Here is a 20,948-nt window from a genome sequence, read left to right as displayed (position 1 = left end):
CGGCTATGCAGCCCCATACACAACAAACTGTGATGCACTATGTAATCTGACACCTTTCTATCAGAACCAGCATTAAATTCTTGAGCAATTTAAGCTACAGTAGCTCGTCTGTTTGATCGGACCACACGGGCCAGCCTTTGCTCCCCACGTGCATCAATGAGCCTTGGCCAATGACCCTGTCACCGGTTCACAGTTCCTTCCTTGGACCACTTTTGATAGTTACTGACCACAGCAAACCGGGAACACCCAACAAGAGCTGCAGTTTTGGAGATGCTGAATTTTCTTTTCTTTTTCTTCCAAATATGGCACCTTTATGCATTGTCACATTGGCTGTTTTGTCTTTTTAAATAAGCGTGTACATGTTTTTTTGATGTAGATCTATCGCTGACACATAAAATACACATTCTTTAAGAAATACACTACAGGTCAAAAATTTGGAATAATTAAGGTTTTTTAATTAAAGATTTTTGTTTTGTTTTTGAAAGATCATTACAAGGATCTTATCTGTGTGATGTGCTGGATGTCCTGGTCCTATGTACATTTTAAAGACCTTCATAATGCAGTACCTTACTGAATATTAGTGCAAAAGTTATAAAAGGCACTTTGTATGTACATTTAAATTTTGCATGTCGTGATGACATGTCATCTTGTATGAACTGTAATAGACCAATGTGATAACAATTTACAGACAGAAAAACCACATACACCAGTAAAATGAACTTGGTCGGGCATCATTTTGTCAAAAAATGTCATGGGCCGGCTGCACTCTAATTCTGTTGACATGAAAAGTTGATTGTTAAAAGGATCTATAATGGCATCTGAGTTTCGGAATACACATCCACTCCTGGCTCCTCTTCAAATGTTGCCTTGGAATCATCACCGTCAAGCTGTAATGGTTATACAGAGTACAATGGAAATGATTAAGATATGTTAAATAGATAGTTCACCTAAAAATTTAAATGTTGTCATTATTTACTCAACCACGTCTTTCCAAATCAATCTATTGAAGCCACAACCCCCCCCCCCCCCCCATAAAGTTAATTTATTTCAGTAATTCAACTTAAAAAGGTGAAACTAATATATTATATAGACTCATTGCATGCAAAGTGAGATATTTCAAGCCTTTATTTGTTATAATATTGATGATTATGGCTTACAGCTTATGAAACCCCCAAAATCCAAATCTCAGAAAATTAGAATATTACATGAAATCAATAAAAAATAAGATTTTAAATACAGAAATGTAGGCCCTCTGAAAAGTAGAATCATGCATAAGTACTCAGTACTTGGTCTGGGCCCCTTTTGCATGAGCCTGTGGCACTGCTGAGGTGTTATGGAAGACCAGGATGCTTCAATAGCGGCCTTCAGCTCTTCTGCATTGTTCGGTCTCATGTCTCTCATCTTTCTCTTGGCAATGCCCCATATATTCTCTATGGGGTTCAGGTCAGGCGAGTTTGCTGGCCAATCAAGCACAGGAATCCCATGGTCATTGAACCAGGTTTTGGTACTTTTTGGCAGTGTGGGCAGGTGCCAAGTCCTGCTGGAAAATGAAGTCAGCATCTCCATAAAGCTTCTCTTCTGAAGGAAGCATGAAGTGCCATAAAATGTCCTGGTAGACGGGTGCGTTGACTCTGGACTTAATAAAGCACAGTGGACCAACACCAGCCGATGACATGGCTCCCTGAACCAACACAGACTTGGGAAACTTCACACTGGACTTCAAGCATCTTGGACTGTGTGCCTCTCCATTCTTCCTCCAGACTCTGGGACCTTGGTTTCCAAATGAGATGCAAAATTTGCTCTCATCAGAAGAGAGGACTGGACCACTGAGCAACAGACCAGTCCTTTAATTCTTTAGCCCAGGAAAGACGCTTCTGACGACATTTGAATACCATGTTCAGGATCCGTCTGTGTGTGGTGGCTCTTGATGCAGTAACTCCAGCCTCAGTCCACTCCTTGTGAAGCTCCCACACACATTTGAACAGCCTTTTCCTGACAATCTTCTCTAGGCTGCGGTCATCCCTGCAGCTTGTGTACCTTATTCTTACACACGTTTCCCTTCCACTTAGAGGAATAGTTCACCTCAAAATGAAAATTTCCTGATAATTTACTCACCCCAATGCCATCCAAGATGTCCATGTCTTTCTTTCTTCAGTGGAAAAGAAATTACATTTTTTGAGGAAAACTTTTCAGGATTTTTCTCCACACAATGGACTTCAATTGCAACCAATATTTTGAACGTCCACATCAATGCAGTTTCAAAGGGCTTTGAAGTGCTTCAAATGGTACTGCGCGATCCCAGCTGAGGAATAGGGTCTTATCTAGTGAAACGATCGGCCATTTAATTTTTTTTTTTCAAATGTATATACTTTTTAACCACAATTGATCATCTTGTGCTGATATGCAACGAGCCAGGCATTACGTAATGTACGTTGAAAAAGAGATGGACATCTTGGATGGCATTGGGGTGAGTAAATTATCAGGAAATTTCCATTTTGAGGTGAACTAATCCTTTAACTTTCTATTAAAGGTCCCATTCCGCATGATCCCATTGTTCAAACTTTAGTTAGTGTGTAATGTTGCTGTTAGAGCATAAATAATACCTGTAAAATTATAAAGCTCAAAGTTCAATGCCAAGCGAGATATTTTATTTAACAGAAGTTCCCTTTCAAAGCCTACAGCGAACGGCTGGCTTGGACTACATCCTGGTACTTCCTTCTTTAATTACGTCAGTAGATCAGTAGAACAGACTAACCTCCGCCCACAAAGAAACGCGAAAAAGGGGGCGCGGTCTTGTTGCTGTCCCACGTGGAGAAGCGGACGTGTCGCGTGGAGAAAAGGAACTGTTGCGTTGAGTGTGTTTATCGCCATGTCGTCGAGACGCTGTTATTTTCATCCAGGAGTCAAATCACCTTTGTTTGGCTTTCCCAGGGACGCTGTAGAGATTATTGAACGCATACATCTCTCCGTTAAGAGGCGTGACCTTTCCAACATGCGCTAAGCTGCTGTCGAATCACAACACAGGAACTGCTGGCACGTGCGCTAAGCTGCGGTCGAATTACAACACGGTAAGCGCTTGCACAATCAGAACTCGTTACGTATTTCTGAAGGAGGGACTTCATAGAAAGAGGAAATCACCAGCCGTTTTTAGGACAGTGAAAACAGCGGTACACAGATAAGTACATTGTGTGAAAAATACTGTGTTTTTTTACACGCGAAACATGAACACATGTTATATTGCACACTGTAAACACAATCAAAGCTTCAAAAAAACACGAAGAACGGGACCTTTAATGTGCTTTGATACAGCACTTTAAGAACATCCAACTTCTTTTGCAATTACCTTTTGAGGTGTTCCCTCCTTGTGGAAGGTGTCAATGATGGTTTTCTGCACAACTGTCAGGTCAGCAGTCTTCCCCATGATTGTGAACCAGACTGAGAGACTATTTAAAGGCTCAGGAACCCTTTGCAGATGTTTTGGATTAATTAGCTGATTAGAGTGAGACACTTTGAGCCTTCAATACTGAACCTTTTCACAATATTCTAATTTTCGGAGATTTTGATTTTGGGGGTTTCATAAGCGGTAAGCCATAATCATCAAAATTATAACAAATAAAGGCTTGAAATATCTCACTTTGCATGTAATGAGTCTATATAATATATTAGTTTCACCTTTTAAGTTGAATTACTGAAATAAATTAACTTTCCACGACATTCTAATTTATTGAGATGCACGTGTATAGCCCCGTTCCCAACGAAATTACCTGAAACAATTTGTACCAGGAACTTAAAAAAAAAAAAAAAAATTGTCCCCAAGACCTGCTACTGTCTGCGTTTCCACTGTGGTCTAAAGTACCATGAAGATTAGGCAAATTAGATTCAAGCAGTAATAGCAGTGCATGCTTTTGCTGGTTATGTATTGGTTTACTAAAGAGGTAATTAACAAAACTGCGGAAAAGAGACAAGCACTGATACTAAAGCGTATTCTGAAAGCTCGTAAAGCTAGATTTAAAATAAGACAACGTATGTTATCAGCTATAACTGTTACATGCACGCCAGGCTCCACTCCCTCACTACCACAACGATCCCTGTCACCTGAGTACTGAGCACACACACCTGCACATCATCATCACTGCAATCACCACCTGCACTTAAGCCCCACGCTCACACTCAGTCACTGTCCGGTATCGTTTGCACATGACCCTACATGCTTGCTTCCTCAGACTCACCTGACTACTTACCTGATCCCCTTCGAACCCTGAGTGTCTCCTCGTTGCGTCCTGTCTCCTGGTCCTTGTCTCCTTCGATCCATTGTTCCTGTGTTCAAGATCCCAAGATGTATTGTATTACCAACCATTCCAGCATTGCCAGATACTCTCACTCAGACTCTCACCGCACCTGCTCACTTCCTGGTTACGAAATAAACTCTGCTTTCACCTGCCTCTGTTATCCGTGTCTAACTCTGTTTGTAACAGAATACCGGACCAACACAGCGCACCAGGATGAGCACCCCGGATCCATTCCAAGAGCTCGTCGACGCCGTTCGGCGAGCTCTTCCCACCAGTGCACCTGCACATTCACCGGCGAGCACTTCCGGGATCCACACAGTCCCATGGCCAGACCGGCGCCCTTCTCTGGTTCGGCGGAGGATTGCAACGGATTCCTACTGCAATGTTCGCTGGTCCTGGAGATGCAGCCGTGCCTGTACCCCAACGATCGCGCTAAGGTACCGTTCATCACTTCTCAACTCTCCGGTAAAGCGCTCCGTTGGGCGGAATCCATGTGGTCCACAGACAGTCCAGTGATCCAGACCCTGTCGGGGTTCCTAACTCACTTTAAGGAGGTCTTTGGGAAACCATCATGGGATTCTTCGATCGGAGAACAGTTATACCATCTGAAACAAGGTACCTCCACAGTTAATGAGTATGCTCTACAGTTTCGAACCCTCGCTGCTGCTAGTGGATGGAACGAGCAGTCCTTGCTTACGACCTACCGACAGGGTCTGGATCCTCGGGTGCGGCTGCATCTCGCCGCATACGAGGATACCATCGGGCTAGAACGCTTCATCCAACTCTCCATCCGCTTCGTTCCTCCGTCGACCAGGTGATGTCAGCACTCCAGAACCCAACCCCGAGCCCATGCAACTGGAGAACTCCCGCTTGACGTCAGCTGAACGGCAGAGACGGCTGACCCAGAATCTCTGTCTCTACTGCGGTCTACCTGGGCATTACATCTCAGAATGCCCAGTCCATCCTCCTCGACCCATGGTGAGTGCAATCATTCCTTCACTCTCTAAAATGAAGCCACTCACCACAACTGTGAACCTTACTGCTGCTGGAATCTCCCTTTCAGTTACTGCCCTCCTCGATTCTGGGTCAGCCGGGAACTTCTTCTCTGGAACCCTCTGCCGTCAGCTCAAGCTCCGCACGTCTGCAACTTCGACGATCTACCAGGTCCAGTCGGTAACGGGCAGACCACTCAGTCGGAGGCAGGTTAGTCGCTCCGTGGGCCCCATCGGAGTGCAAGTCGGAATCCTCCACATGGAGCGACTACACCTGCTGGTTCTGGAGGAATCCACCGCTGACATCATCCTAGGGCGCCCGTGGTTAGAGCAGCACAACCCCGTCATCTCCTGGAAGACAGGTGAGGTCCTGAAGTGGGGCGACAGCTGCTTCCCGGACTGCTTCCCATCTCCACCGATTCGTCCCTCTCCGCGTCCCCAAGATCTCCCCATCTGTGCCACTTCCATCGAGAGTCCGGTAGAGAGACGATCGGTGGATGCCCTCCTGTTAGGCCCCCTTCAGAGACGTCTTCTGTCCCCAACGGGCCTCCAAGCTGCCTCCCCATCGGCCATGGGACTGTGCCATCGATCTGCAGCCAGGTGAACCAGTGCCCAGGGGGAAAATCTATCCCCTCTCACTCCCGGAGGAGAAGGCCATAGAGGAGTACATCAAGGAGGCGCTGGAGCAAGGCTACATCCGTCCATCTACCTCCCCTGCTGCTTCGAGCTTCTTCTTCGTGGCAAAGAAGGACGGAGGCTTGCGGCCTTGTATCGACTACCGGTCATTAAACAACATCACCATCAAGTTCCGTTACCCCCTTCCTCTCGTCCCAGCTGCCCTGGAACATCTCCGTGGTGCCACTGAGTTCACAAAGTTGGACCTCCGCAGCGCTTACAACCTCATCCGGATATGTGAGGGGGACGAGTGGAAGACCGCCTTTGTCACGCCCACTGGTCACTATGAGTACTTAGTGATGCCCTATGGACTCGCCAATGCCCCCTCCGTATTCCAGGACTTCATCCACGAGGTGCTCCGGGAGTGTCTCCACAGGTTCGTGCTGGTATATATAGATGACATCTTGATCTACTCCCGGAGCATGGCCGACCATCGCCGTCACGTTGCGGAGGTCCTACAACGCCTGAGGAACTACCAGCTCTACCTCAAGGCCGAGAAGTGCCGACAAGTGGTAATGTTACATGCACGCCAGGCTCCACCCCCTCACTACCACAATGATCCCTGTCACCTGAGTACTGAGCACACACACCTGCACATCATCATCACTGCAATCACCACCTGCACTTAAGCCCCACGCTCACACTCAGTCACTGTACGGTATCGTTTGCACATGACCCTACATGCTTGCTTCCTCGGACTCACCTGACTACTTACCTGATCCCCATCGAACCCTGAGTGTCTCCTCGTCTCGTCCTGTCTCCTGGTCCTTGTCTCCTTCGATCCATTGTTCCTGTGTTCAAGTTCCCAAGACGTATTGTATTACCAACCATTCCAGCATTACCAGATACTCTCACCGCACCTGCTCACTTCCTGGTTACGAAATAAACTCTGCTTTCACCTGCCTCTGTTATCCGTGTCTAACTCTGTTTGTAACAATAACGGACATATTGACCGTGAGATGGCTCTGACGAACGCGCGTCACCAGATAGAAAGAGCAAGATATTCGCTGAACGCAGAACGAACGATCCTCGCAAAAGACTTTTAAAAATGCCGGTTGAAATAAAATGCTGCATGAGCTCAACCAATCAGCATGTTCAGCGCCCAAGTCCCACCCCCGAAAGTTCCTGAACTTTGAAAAAGTACTACATCGCAAGCAGGGACTTTCGGAGGGGGACTTTTTTACCCGGAACTTCATTTATTTAAAGGATTAGTTCACTTTTAAATAAACTTTTGCTGATAATTTACTCACCCCCATGTCATCCAAGATGTCCATGTCTTTCTTTCTGCAGTCGAAAAGAAATTAAGGTTTTGGATGAAAACAGTCCAGGGTTTTTCTCCATATAATGGACTTCAGTGGGACCCAAACGGTTCAAGGTCCAAATGACAGTTTCAGTGCAGCTTCAAATGGCTTTAAACGATACCAGATGATCTATAAGGGTCTTATCTAGCGAAACGATCAGTTTCTGCAAGAAACCGAGCAGTATTTATGCTATTATTTTACCTCTTAACAGAGGAACGCGATCGTCTCTGAGCTCCGCCATTTCTTCCGGAGAGTGAGGTCAAATTTGATCGTGGTTATAGATGTATCGATAGTAGATTCCTCATTCTACTGATCCGTGCAGTCGCTAATGAGGCATCTACGTGTACATCTATGACCACGATCAAATTTGACCTCACTCTCCGGAAGTAATGGCGGAGCTCAGAGACGATCGCGTTCCTCTGTTAAGAGGTAAAATAATAGCATAAATACTGCTCGGTTTCTCGCAGAAACTGATCGTTTCGCTAGATAAGACCCTTATTCATCGTCTGGTATCATTTAAAGCCCTTTGAAGCTGTACTGAAACTGTCATTTGGATCTTGAACCGTTTGGGTCCCACTGAAGTCCATTATATGGAGAAAAACCCTGGACTGTTCTCATCCAAAACCTTAATTTCTTTTCGACTGCAGAAAGAAAGACATGGACATCTTGGATGACATGGGGGTGAGTAAATTATCAGCAAAAGTTTATTTAAAAGTGAACTAATCCTTTAATATCAGCTGTATATTAGGTGAGTGCACTATAAGTGAGGACTTGGACTATAGCATGTATGTCAAATGGACTACTGGTAGGGTGCTTTTTAGGTGATCATTTGTTATTTTTTTGGAGCCTATGATTTGTTGTATGAACTGTGTGAAAATACCTGCAGGAAGATTCTTAAAAATGTTCCACAGAGATCGAATTTTCATTTTAGGGAAAACGGTTCTTTTAAGATGTACTGTTACTGTTCATTAAAAATTAAGATTTAGAAAACCTGAATATCAGGAAAATGTAATGGTAAGTTCAATGCGCTTTATGTTTCCAACTTGCAATAAACACTTTTGTTGTTGTCTCTGACTGTCAGTGCTCCACTTACACATTTCATCTCTTGCTCAGTGAAAAGTTGTCCAGTCATGAACATGCGCAGAGGGATGGTGAGTATCAGGACGAATGGCAGAGCCAGTGACACAGGGCTCGATTTCACCATCCACAGGATTGCCAGACACACGATCTGGATCACAGTGTACACGTGCATCCTACTGGTGCTGACCTGCAGAGGGAGACAGAGACCACATGCAAAAGGCAACCAACCTTGAGAATGAAACATATACAAGGAGAAATCATGTAATGCAAATAATGCAAAGTATTCCAACAGAGTAATGGTACCACATACTTTTGTAGCATAGGGTTCATTGGGGTGATACTTTTTGGGAATAAGGAGGAGCAGCATTCGATCCCAAAGCTGAATCCCACTGAGGGATGTGATTCCCATGTAGAGGAAGATTCCAAACAGAGCCGTAATAGGAATCATTTTTAGAACGGGCTCCATGAGGATTGAAAGACCTGCAAACAGACAGACAGAGAAGATGTTAATGTACTCTAGGAAGTATAGGACTGTAAGAACCAGGTTTAGAAGAACGTTAGACGTATGTCAACATACCGACAAGCAAAGCGACTATTACTCCACTGACTCTCTGTTCCAAAACCTTCTCAATCTCAGGTTTTGGGCCTTTGCTCATGACAGTCAGGGCATTGGCATGAGATACGGATCGTACGGTTGCGGCACTCAACCAAGGAACGCCAAATATGGCACCCAGACCTCCCATGCTCACCAGGATGAGAAGATCCATGTGGAAGCCAGAACCCTTGACCATTTTTCTCTCTGGTTTACTCACAATTAGTCTTGAAATATGAGAGACAAGAGAAAAGATCAGTTTATAAATAAATTAGCATAGCAAATAATTTTTGTTTTATTTTTATGTTGGTTATGCGTTGGTAGAATCTTTCATCTCCAATAGCAAGGGTCATCACATCACACTAACCCAACCAGTCACTTTCAATTTCTGTCACGCTGCGTAATACTGCTCTATACTGTTTACTTCATGTTTCCAAAGGAGGGATAGAATGATGCCATAGAAGAACCATTTTGGGTTCCCCAAAGAACCTTGAAAATCAAGTTTTTAATGTTGTTAATATGTCTATGTGTTGTATTTAATATGCTTTAAGACAAACCATGTACAAATTCAAGTCAACACCATTGCTGAGAATTTTATCCTTAAAACTGCTGTGAACCACAAACACGGTTTGAAATCGGTGTTGTTGTCTACATCACAAATACCACAATACCAACGTGCGGGTGGGCTTTGGCATATCATTAACTGTGCTTTGAAGCAGGGGAGTCTCAAGAGAAGCCAGGTTATCCCGGTATATTTTTCTGTTGATATGAAAAGTCAGGTACATTTAGCAATATAGCGGTGAATTATGTATATGATGTATATTAAGATGTTATGACACCGTATGTGCCTTTCTCCACTGATGTTCTAAGTTTCTAAGGATGCTGATTTTAGAAGTTTGAACATGGTTTGTCTAACATTAGCAAAACATTATTAGCTATTTAATAATGTAGTCAAAAAAGGCTACTCATATTAATTACCATTGTGTGTCCGACTTGGTAGCGATACATAAAATGCATTACTAATACAAATGCTTGTAGATGACTCTGTATAATTCGCTCTTCCACTTCTTCTGAATCATTTTCTGGTTCAAACATTAACTGAATTAAAGCTACACTGTGTAATATTTTCCCCCATCTAGCGGTTAAAAGGTATATGACCATCCAGTGAATATTAGTTTCTCTTCCTCTCAAATCCGATTTTGTTTTAACTCCTACGGTGGCCGATTTAGTCCAAGATTAATATGGCTTAAAGTTCGACTTCGTCCACATTCGACACGGTGCCATCGAGTGTTAAAAAGCGAAAGGCGAAGCTTGAATTCACGGGTATGTCCCTCTTTGGCTGATGTACTTTCAAGATGGAGGGGCAACATGGCGACCCGCATTCGAACCCATTACCGTATGTATTTTCAATGGCATATTATAAACTTACGAGAATATTTTATTACTTGAAAGAAGTAAATATACATTAATGAGCACATATATTTTTCAAAGAACTAAGTGTTTTTAGCTAAGAATAAACAAAAAAAGTTACACAGTGTAGCTTTAAACATTAGCTGAATTAAACAAGTATTTCCACTTGCCATTGTGCAGCGTATACAACAGTAAAGTTGACCGAGTGTGCTTGGTATTCTGAGCTTGTGTGATTGAGAGCAGGCGGGCCTAATTTGCATATTCATGAATCAGCGTATACAAAATTAAGCAAGGGTGTAAACTTACATTCAAGATATTTTAAGGCATGAAGATTTTTTTTACACAGGAAAAAACATTTAAATATGTAATTTTAGTGATCAAAGATGAGTTTTAGAGGCACAATATGTCGTTTTTCGCCGTTAGAGGTCACCTATTCAAAACAAAGAAGAGCGTGGAATCTTGGGAGGTGTCGTCTACACCTCGCAGCCGGTGGAAAACAGTCGGGATGGGACGTGGGCAGAAATCATGTACATGGATGAGATTATTGATGTTACTGTAGAATGAAGCAGAGCAGGGCCGAGTGCTGTGGGAGCTGAACGAGGTCGCTGAAGCCATTGCTAAAGAGAGACGAGCGTGACATGCAGCTCGAAAACAGCGTATGTGGGGTATTTGTGTGTTGAAAATTATGCTATAACGTTACTCAGCGTTCAATCGGCGGCTGCTATGAGATACTTGTTGCACACTTCAGTAAGATAGATCGATATTAGAATATCATATTAATAAATGCTGGATGGCTTGTGTTGCTAAGTGGCATGCAATTAATTTGAAAACATATTGTATGACGGAGAAAATGCTGTATTACTGCACAATAATTCGTTTTCTGTCTATAAATGTATCCAAATAGTTGTTCCATTGTCTAAAAAGACATAGAATATATTAAAGCGTCTTTGGTGTTCCCATGGTTTCTACAAAAGTAAAATCGAAGGGTACGGCAGGTATGATGTCATTGATAGGCGACACATTGACTTGGTCCGTGTCCTAGTTAAAATTGCTTATTTATCTGGATTTAAATATTCATGGGAACATCTGAGATAATGCAAGTACACAAGTCAACCAAATATATAACACTGTTCTAGTGGTTTTTGGATTTTTTAATCCCAAAATCTTACATATTGTGGCTTTAAGGGATACAATTATTGACTACAGAGGGACTTTAAGTTATGTTGCAAATGACGCACTACACTCTGCACTATGTACTCAACTGTTTAGTGTATACATTTTATACAGTTATTTTGCCTTTCAACATTGAATTCTGATATCCATTACCCTCAGGCTACATGAATAAAGCTGCGACAGTTGAGTAGATGAAGTGTCCAGCATTCCACATTTAGTTTTTTCAGTTTAATTAAGTGCATCATTCGGGTATTTAAAGTGCACTTTTTCTTTTTTTCAGCATGAACACACTACTCACACTGTTTAAATTACAAAATTGCATAGAATAGTGCATAAGTACACAAATGCTCCTTTGGGATGCAACTTTAGTTTGAAGATTTTTGAAGCACCTTTTGTGCATTGGGAAGATTCCATGGATCTTAACTATTCGTAATGGAACCATCAAAGGCAATAAAAAAAACATTTTCACTTCAGTGAGGACAGAACATTTTGTTGGAGCTTGATCCTGTCAGTTTATGGGGAAATTGATTGTACCAAATCATATTTCCCAGAAAATATCACTCACGTGGTGATCTGAGACTCAAGGAAGATGAGGATAAAGACCAAGATAGCTGGAACAACAGAGGCGAATATCATCCACACAGGGAAGGGCTTGTGTTCACCCATGGGGTTGATTAGCCAGCCGCGCATCTTAGGGTTGGACACCTGAAGACCCTTAGGCACCACCAGTTTCTGTGACACAAGTCAAAGGTCAGAGAGGTCAAGACAGTAACTTTATAGGATTGGATATGAATTGTGACCTAAAAGTGTTATCAGTCTATAAAGGAGCCATTACCCATCTGATTTTAATTCCATGGAATTAAATAATATTCACAAATACTAAATAAAAAACATACCTGAGTGTATGTATCCTCAATATTGATATCGATAGCAACCATGAGGAAAATTGCAATGGGAACTCCAAAGTCACCGAGCAAACGTCGAATCTATACATCAAAAAGATCTTTACATTAATGGAACCTACTCAATGGAAAACGGAAAACTCAATGGTTTTTAGTTTAAACTAATATTTAGTCTCCAACCAGGAGTAAAGGCCCGTTCACACTAAGGACAATAACTATAATGATAATGGTAAAGAGAGTTTTAAAAAAACAGTCTAATTTTAAAAGAATAATAAGAATTGGAATCACTTTCAAAAAAATTTTTTTTCCTGAGCTGATGAACAATAAAAATATTGACAGCCAATCAGAATTCATCTTGCTTTAAAGACCTCGATCAGACAACAGAACTGCAGCGCATGCTTATAATATACAGAACATTATCATTCGTTGATGCTTATATGCTAATATAGTTATCATTATAGTTATCGTTCTTGGTGTGAACGAGCCTTAATGGTTGGAATAAAACAGCAGATTGATTGCATTCCATCAATAAACTCATATTTTATCTGACACACTTCAGTTCTAGACATATATGATAATGTTGACATTTATACACATTTACATTTTAAGAGATATAGAACATTGTGTGAATAAATGAATAGCGGCTCTTGATGACCAACCCTCTGTGTGCACCACTCAGTGTTGTGCACTGAGCGATCTCTTCTCTCCATCATTAGTAGACACGCCCCTTACTGCTGTTTGGCTATACGTTTGTTTTGGTACTCGGCCAGAGACACTTCTCTAAAGCATTTTTGAAACACTTTTAAGTGAGGCAAAAGAAGTTAGAATCAACCATAACAGGATAAACGTCTCGGTGACATATGTAACCCTCATTCCCTGAAGGAGGGAACGGAGACGTACGTCGGAACTGACCGACGAATTGGGATCTGTTTCCAGAGACCGACCTACTTCGAGTGATTAAAACGAGCCAATGGACATTGGCATGCGGTTCACACATTCCACGCACCGCCCCGCAGCGCGGGTATAAATACGGAAGTGGAATACCGCATCATTGCTTTTCAACTGAGGAGCCGAGATAAGTGACTTGGCCTTCAGCTGAAGCACAGCACCTGGCGACGGGACGTACGTCTCCGTTCCCTCCTTCAGGGAACGAGGGTTACATACGTAACCGAGACGTTCCCTTTCAGTCGGTCACGTTCGAGGTACGTCGGAACTGACCGACGAATTGGGATCCCTACCAACACGCCAGGAGGCTGGCCCTTCCAGCGTCCTGCCTGAGCTCGCTGGACCACTCCTATGTTAGAGTGGGAGTCAGGGCTCCGGGCAGGGAAGGACAGTCACTGCTGTTCCTGCAAGACCCACTCAGCGTGACTATTGGATAACGCTGGGAAAGCGTGCCCGTCTCGGGAGATGGTACGCTGCGGACCACATCCTTCAATGGAAGGAGAGGTGGAATGCACATAAGGACTAACCTAACAGGGTAGTGCAACAAATGGCTGTCTCTGGGGTGGACCCAACCTGGTTCCAGGGGGGGAAGAAACAGCCAGAGACGACAGAGGAAGCTCTGTCGAGGGAAAGACACGGGGCTAGCCGAGTAGGGTAGCTGGTACCGTGGAAAATACACATATGGGGTAGCCTAGACGGGACCGCAACATATGGAACCCAGCCTACACACACGTTCCACAAGCATACGGGTGCAGGCCTGGCATCAGACGGCCGCCACGTCTGACACCGGAGGGGTGACGGAGGAACTCACAGGGTTAGCCGATTTTCGGGGAACACGACTGGAGCAAATAGACGCACGTATCCGGCCCAGAGGGCGGGAGTGGCGTATGCAAGCCAACACTTAGAACGGGCACTTAGCGCTGCTGGCCACTGGGGGCGAGAATGCGGGAAGATACCGGCTCTACACGGAGGCTATCAAATCTAGCGAACGTGTTAGGTGTCGCCCAGCCCGCAGCTCTACATATATCTGACAGCGAGGCGCCTTGAGCCAACGCCCAGGAAGAAGCAACACTCCTTGTTGAGTGTGCTCGCAACCCGAACGGGCAAGGTACGTCTTGGGACCGGTAAGCCAAGACAATGGCATCCACTATCCAGTGGGCCAACCTCTGCTTGGAGACAGCCTTTCCCTTCTGCTGGCCTCCGTAACAGATGAAGAGCTGCTGTGAGGATCTGAAGCTCTGAGTCCGGTCAACGTAAGCGCGAAGAGCGCGGACGGGACATAACAAAGCTAGGGCTGGGTCTGCCTCCTCCGAAGGCAGCGCTTGCAGGTTCACCACCTGGTCCCGAAAGGGAGTGGTAGGAACCTTGGGCACGTATCCAGGCCGGGGTCTCAGGACAACGTGAGAGTTGGCCGGCCCGAATTCTAGGCACGATTCGTCGACCGAGAGTGCATGCAGGTCCCCTACCCTCTTGATTGAAGCCAATGCAATCAGGAGAACTGTCTTCATGGACAGGATTTTTAGCTCAACAGACTGCAAAGGTTCAAATGGAGGACCCTGAAGTGCTCTGAGCACCAGGGCTAAGTCCCAAGAGGGTAACGAGGTAGAACGAGGAGGATTTAGTCTCCTCGCACCTCTGAGGAACCTGACGATTAAGTCGTGCTTACCTAAGGATTTACCGTCTACTGCATCGTGATACGCCGCTATTGCTGCGACGTACACTTTGAGGGTGGAGGGAGACAGCCTTCGATCCAACCCATCCTGCAGGAAGGAAGCACAACGTTAATTGAACACTTTCGGGGGTCTTCCCGGCGGGAAGAGCACCACTCGACGAACAGGTTCCACTTCAGAGAGTAGAGGCGCCTCGTAGAGGGGGCTCTAGCTGAAGCGATGGTGTCTACCACTGCTTGTGGTAGGCCACCTAGAACCTCCGCGTCCCGTCCAGGGACCAGACATGGAGATTCCAGAGGTCTGGACGCGGGTGCCATAGAGTGCCCCGCCCCTGAGAAAGCAGGTCCTTCCTCAGGGGGATCGGCCAGGGAGGGGCTGTCGCGAGGAGTGTGAGTTCTGGGAACTAGGTCCGGTTGGGCCAGTAGGGCGCAACTAACAAGACCTGCTCCTCGTCCTCCCTGACCTTGCACAGTGTCTGTGCGAGAAGGCTCACTGGGGGGGAACGCATACTTGCGTAGGTCCCGGGGGCCAGCTGTGCGCCAGTGCATCTATGCCTAAGGTACCTCCGGTCAGGGAGTAGTACCACTGGCAATGGGTCGAGTCCGGAGAAGCGAACAGGTCTACCTGTGCAACTCCGAAGTGGTCCCATATCAGCTGGACGCTCCGGGGGTGGAGTCGCCATTCGCCCGGAGGTGTCGACTGGCGAGAGAGCTCGTCGGCTGTCTGGTTCAGCGCACCTGGGATGTGAATGGCACGAAGTGACCTCACAAACTTCTGACTCCACAGGAGGAGATGGCGGGCGAGCCGGAGCATGCAACGGGAGCGTAGACCACCCTGACGGTTGATGTACGCAACGGCCGCAGTGCTGTCCGAACGGACCAGTACGTGCTTGCCCCGAAGCGGTTTCTTGAACCGGGCCAGGGCAAGACGTACCGCCAGTAACTCTAGGCAATTGATATGCCAACGCAGTTGGGGCCCAGTCCACAGACCAGAAGCTGCGTGCCCGTTGTACGTGGCCCCCCAGCCCGTGGATGAGGCATCCGTGAAGACCACAGCATGCCTCGACACCTGTTCTAGGGACACTCCGGCCCGGAGAAACGAGGGGTCTGACCACGGACTGAAGGTTTGGCGACAGTAAGGAGTAACTAGGACCCGGTGCTGACCGCTCTGCCACGCCCATCTCGGGACTCGGTCGTGCAACCAGCGTTGAAGCGGTCTCATATGAAGCAATCCGAGCGGCGTTACCGCGGCTGCAGATGCCATATGCCCCAGGAGCCTCTGAAATAATTTCAGTGGGACCGCTGTCCTGCCTTTGAACGTATTCAAGCAGTTCAACACTGACCGGACGCGCTCTGGAGTGAGGCCCGCTGTCCGGCTGACCGAATCCAGCTCCATACCGAGATAAGAGATCCTCTGCGAGGGGTAGAGTTTGCTCTTCTCCCGGTTGACCCGAAGTCCCAACAGGCTGAGGTGACTGAGCACCATGTCCCTGTGTTCGCACAACTGCTCCCGAGACTGGGCGAGTATGAGCCAGTCGTCGAGATAGTAGAGTAAGCGAACGCCGCGTTCTCTGAGCGGAACAATGGCTGCCTCGACGACCTTCGTGAAGACGCGAGGCGACAGGGACAGCCCGAAGGGCAAGACTTTGTACTGATATGCCCTCCCCTTGAACGTAAAGCGAGGAACGGTCTGTGTCGAAGAAGGATAGAGACATGAAAGTACGCGTCCTTCAGGTCGATCGCTGCGAACCAATCTTGGGGACGGATGCATTGGAAAATGCGTTTCTGCGTTAACATTTTGAACGGAAGCTTGTGCAGGGCCCGATTCAGAATGCGCAGGTCCAAGATTGGCCTTAACCCACCCCCTTTCTTGGGTACAATGAAGTAGGGGCTGTAGAACCCCGACCTCATATCGGCAGGAGGAACCGGCTCGACCGCGCCCTTCGCCAGCAGGACATCGATCTCGGACCGCAAGACATGGGCATCGCTGCTCCGCACGGAGGTGAAAAGGATGCCCCTGTACTTGGGAGGCCGGCGTGCGAACAGACGTACCCGGGGTGAGGCAGCGAGGTGGAGTATTCAGACCCGACTCGGAAGGCCTGGAGGCGGCACGGAGTGTTGCCTGAATACTCCAGGTGGGGCAAAGAGTGGGTGAGAAGGCCCGGGGGTGTCCTTGGTGCCCAATCTGCTGCCCCCTGGCGAGGGGTGAGAGGGGAGGAAAGGAGTGGCAAGGCCCGGGGGCGTCGCACACTGCCAACCTGTCCCTCTCTGGGCTCAGGGAGGGAAGAACTGCTCTGAGAATGTGGGTACCGCTGGACTCCGGGGAGCCAGCGGCAGGACCGAAACCAAAAAAATATTCTCCCCCCGGTCCTCCTCCGGGGGAGGGAGGGGTGTGGACACCGTCTCCCCGAGCAATTCCTCTCTCGCTGGGCTGCCCGTTTCAGGGTCGCTTGCCCTTGTGCTTGCTAGCAGGCTCGCGGGACCCTGGACGGGTTGGGCACCTCCCTTGCGCCCAGCCACCTGCTGCCTGGGTGGAGGCGGACGCAGGGTGGCGCCCTCGGCAACAAGCAGATGGAGGTGCTGCGGCCGACGACTGGGTGTAGGCAGCAGCTGGTCGTCGGGGCAGGTTTGTTTTTTGTTTTTTTTCATTTTTAATTTTTATTTATTATTATTAATTTTTTTTAGCCACCTCCGTCTGCTTCTGGGCCACCAAGAACTGCGGGGCGAAGTTCTCGTTGGCATCGCCGAAGAGGCCAGCCTGACAGACAGGGGCGATGAGGAATCGAACTTCGTCGGGCTCACGCATATCTGCCAGGTTTAGCCCCAGCTTCCTGGACCACTGGTGTGGACATCGCCTGACCCAGGGCCCAGGGAGCGTGCAGTGACTTTCGTCACTCCGGAGAGCGAGGTCCATCACCGCACGCAGTTCCTGCATAACCCCTGGGTCGGGACTACCCTCATGCATGCAGGACAGAGGGCAGTGAGAGAGGGAAAAACTTATACAGGTTATGGCCCTTTTGGTGTTACATATTTTGACACCAAATAGTTCCATGCTGTTAAATTTTTCCAATGCACATCCGGGCAGCCACCCTGGAAAGCATTGCTGTCAACTCTGAATCTGATTCAGCATGAACACACCATTATAGTGGGAAACTCAGCATTATCATTTCCAGCGCATAACAGCCCTCTCTCCGATGCAGCAATTGACATCTGTCCTCCGCCAGAGCGCCAAATGAAACGCTAGATCCCCCTTTTTTTTTTTTAAAGGACCAGCAATCCCATCTGTAAGCTACCAGCAGGCATGTGAGACAATGAGCGTGGCCGTCAGACTTGATGGCACACCGCGCGCTAAACAATCCAGCCCCTATGAAAGAGCAAGGTGAACAACGCGCCGACGTGGTCATGTTCTCGTGAGAGAACATGAACCACCCACAAACAAAGTCTCAGCACGCTCGTGATTCGATAGAGGAGTGGGGGCCCGAAGAGATGTACTCGGCGGGGAAGCCCCACTGTAATCCTCAGGTCACCAGCGCTTATTAGCCAAAGTAATCCTTTTCTGGAGCCCCAGAAAAGAAACTAGATCGGGGAATAAGTGAAGGGACTCAACCCCGTTTGAGGTTTCATAGTCTCGACCGCGCATCAGAGCGCCGAGTGATGCGCTGGGTTGCCGTGACAACCCCTGCTATCAGCCGGCGCGAGACGGCACACGGCGCGCTGAACGCTCAGCCCTCACGAGAAAGGTGAGACGAACAACGCGCCGACGTGACCATGCTCTCCTGAGAGAGCATGGATCACCCACGAAAGCGATCTCACATGTTTATATGCGAGAGAGATCGTGGCCGTCAAATGAGGACAGGAAACAACTGCATCCAGAAACACACGGTTTGAGTGACATCTTGAAAAAGACGCAGGTCAAACCGTGTTGCTCTTTTAGAAGGAAATGCTCTTTTAGAAGTGCTGAAGCACTCAGGGAGATGGCCGCGGCTCACAGCAGTCCGATTGCAAGCCTGCGTGTGAGCACTCAAAGAACGGAAACGCCCAGCCAACCAACACAGGAACAAGTGTATGTTGCAGTGGCCACTCGCTGACTCGCGCCGTCACACCAGCACCCAGGTAAGAGAGCGATCCTCCTCGAGACTCGTCTAAACACTCTTCGTAGAAACAGCTTGATACAGCAAACCGTTCGGCTCCGAAGTTAAAAAGCAATGACGCGGTATTCCACTTCCGTATTTATACCCGCGCTGAGGGGCAGTGCGTGGAATGTGTGAACCGCATGCCAATGTCCATTGGCTCGTTTTAATCACTCGAAGTAGGTCGGTCTCTGGAAACAGATCCCAATTCGTCGGTCAGTTCCGACGTACGTCGAACGTGACCGACTGAAAAGGAACTGAAATTCACCACGTTTTCAAGGCTGCTGTTGAATCACTGATGGTAAATGTCATATTATACGACTACTCATTAATTTATGGAGCGCTTACGACCTACTAGCTACACTCTTCCTTAAGAACCGATGATGCAACCAAATTAAGTACAAAGTTACAAAGTAGCTTATAGTTACTAAGCCTCTAGTGGAACTTTATGTTCCAATTAAAAGTAAGAACTTATAAACAACTGGTGCAATCCGAAGACTGCTATAAACAGTCAAGTTGTCATATTTTGATCACAATATTCAAGAATCTATTTACCTTGCCTGGCAGGAATTTGCCATTCTTGAACATGCGTAGGTAGTATGCAATGGAGAAACAGCCAAACATGAGACACATGGACAGAAGAGCGGTGTTGGGATAAGGCTGGTGTTGAACGCTTCTCACGACAGATACATTTCCTGTAGTATTATCCAGGAGTCTCTGATAGTTGACAACTGAGTGCCAAGGGTCCTCAACGGTATTGTTTAAATGTTCATAATTCAGGATAAGAGGGTGTTCTTTAAAAATCTAGAATGAAGGATAAAAAAGAGAGAAAGGTATATTATTGTACAATATTATAGTATATTAATGTCTTGAGTGAGTATTCTCACCAGTCACCACTATGCTTGCTGTGTTTGCTACTATTAGCTGCTGCAAATTAGCAAACAAATTTGTGATATGTGGAGAAAATTAAGTGAATCATGCTTGTCCATGTAAACTCATTGGCTCAATGCTATGGGTGGTTGCTAGGGTGTTGCTGAGGTGTTCTGAGTGGTTGTTAGCCTGTTGCTGAGTGGTTGCTAAGGCACTGCTATGCAGTTGCCAAGGTGTTGTGAGGGGTTGTAAGCACACAGCTGTGCTACAGGTTGTTCTGCTTGGTTGCATTAAGTGGTTGTGTGATGGTGTTCTGGGAGGCAACAACTTGCTAAGTGGTTATTACTAGTCCAAGGTAAGAGTTCAGTTTAGACAAGTAATGACACTCCTCTCCTCAACAACACGCAATTTCACGTAAATTCAATTGTTCTCTATAGGGGTGGGTGATATACCGGCAAACACGATTAACCGGTACAAATTTGTTAACCGGTAGAGATTTCGGACTATCGTCTCTATCATGGTTACGTGCTCATGTGCTGTTGCTGTCCCACGCCATCATGAAAGCTTATCAATTGCATGCGTTTTATGCATTGCTGTTCAAAAACAAGATATTTTAAACTGTTGTAGTCCAATAAGTAATGAAAGAGAGCATATTTCGGTATGAGAGATGGTTTCTGAGTGCTGTCTCAGAGACGTGCGTCATGAAGCCGCTGCTCATCATAAACCATGTGAGTACTGAGTTGCTTTTGCCGTATTATTGAGCTTTTTTCCCCACATTAATTTCCCACATGTCTAGTACAATTATGTGGTTATGTTTCGTTAATACAGGGTATACTTTTTTCTTGATTTACCCCGAAAGAATGGAAGTGAAACATGACAACATGCACCATAGGTGGGGTACAATGTAACATGACCAAGTG

At 46.5% G+C, this 20,948-nt stretch overlaps 1 protein-coding gene across 2 annotated transcripts in view; it reads right to left on the bottom strand.

Annotated features, from left to right (window-relative positions):
• Positions 1–436: 436 nt before the first annotated feature.
• Positions 437–20,948, bottom strand: part of slc4a1b (solute carrier family 4 member 1b (Diego blood group)) — a 39,982-nt gene continuing 19,470 nt past the window's right edge. For both annotated transcript variants that reach the window (XM_079801297.1, XM_079801296.1), the window contains 7 exons: positions 19,714–19,962; positions 12,409–12,498; positions 12,078–12,244; positions 8,915–9,156; positions 8,648–8,817; positions 8,351–8,524; positions 437–887 (listed from right to left, as the gene is read on the bottom strand). In XM_079801297.1, coding sequence (XP_079657423.1) covers positions 807–887; positions 8,351–8,524; positions 8,648–8,817; positions 8,915–9,156; positions 12,078–12,244; positions 12,409–12,498; positions 19,714–19,962 — 1,173 coding nt within the window. In that variant the 3' untranslated portion in view covers positions 437–806. The remainder of the gene's footprint in view (positions 888–8,350; positions 8,525–8,647; positions 8,818–8,914; positions 9,157–12,077; positions 12,245–12,408; positions 12,499–19,713; positions 19,963–20,948) is intronic.

Source organism: Gobio gobio (assembly GCF_949357685.1).
Source record: "Gobio gobio genome assembly, chromosome: 20".
Taxonomy (NCBI): domain Eukaryota; kingdom Metazoa; phylum Chordata; class Actinopteri; order Cypriniformes; family Gobionidae; genus Gobio; species Gobio gobio.
This window is presented reverse-complemented; position numbering and strand designations above follow the sequence as displayed.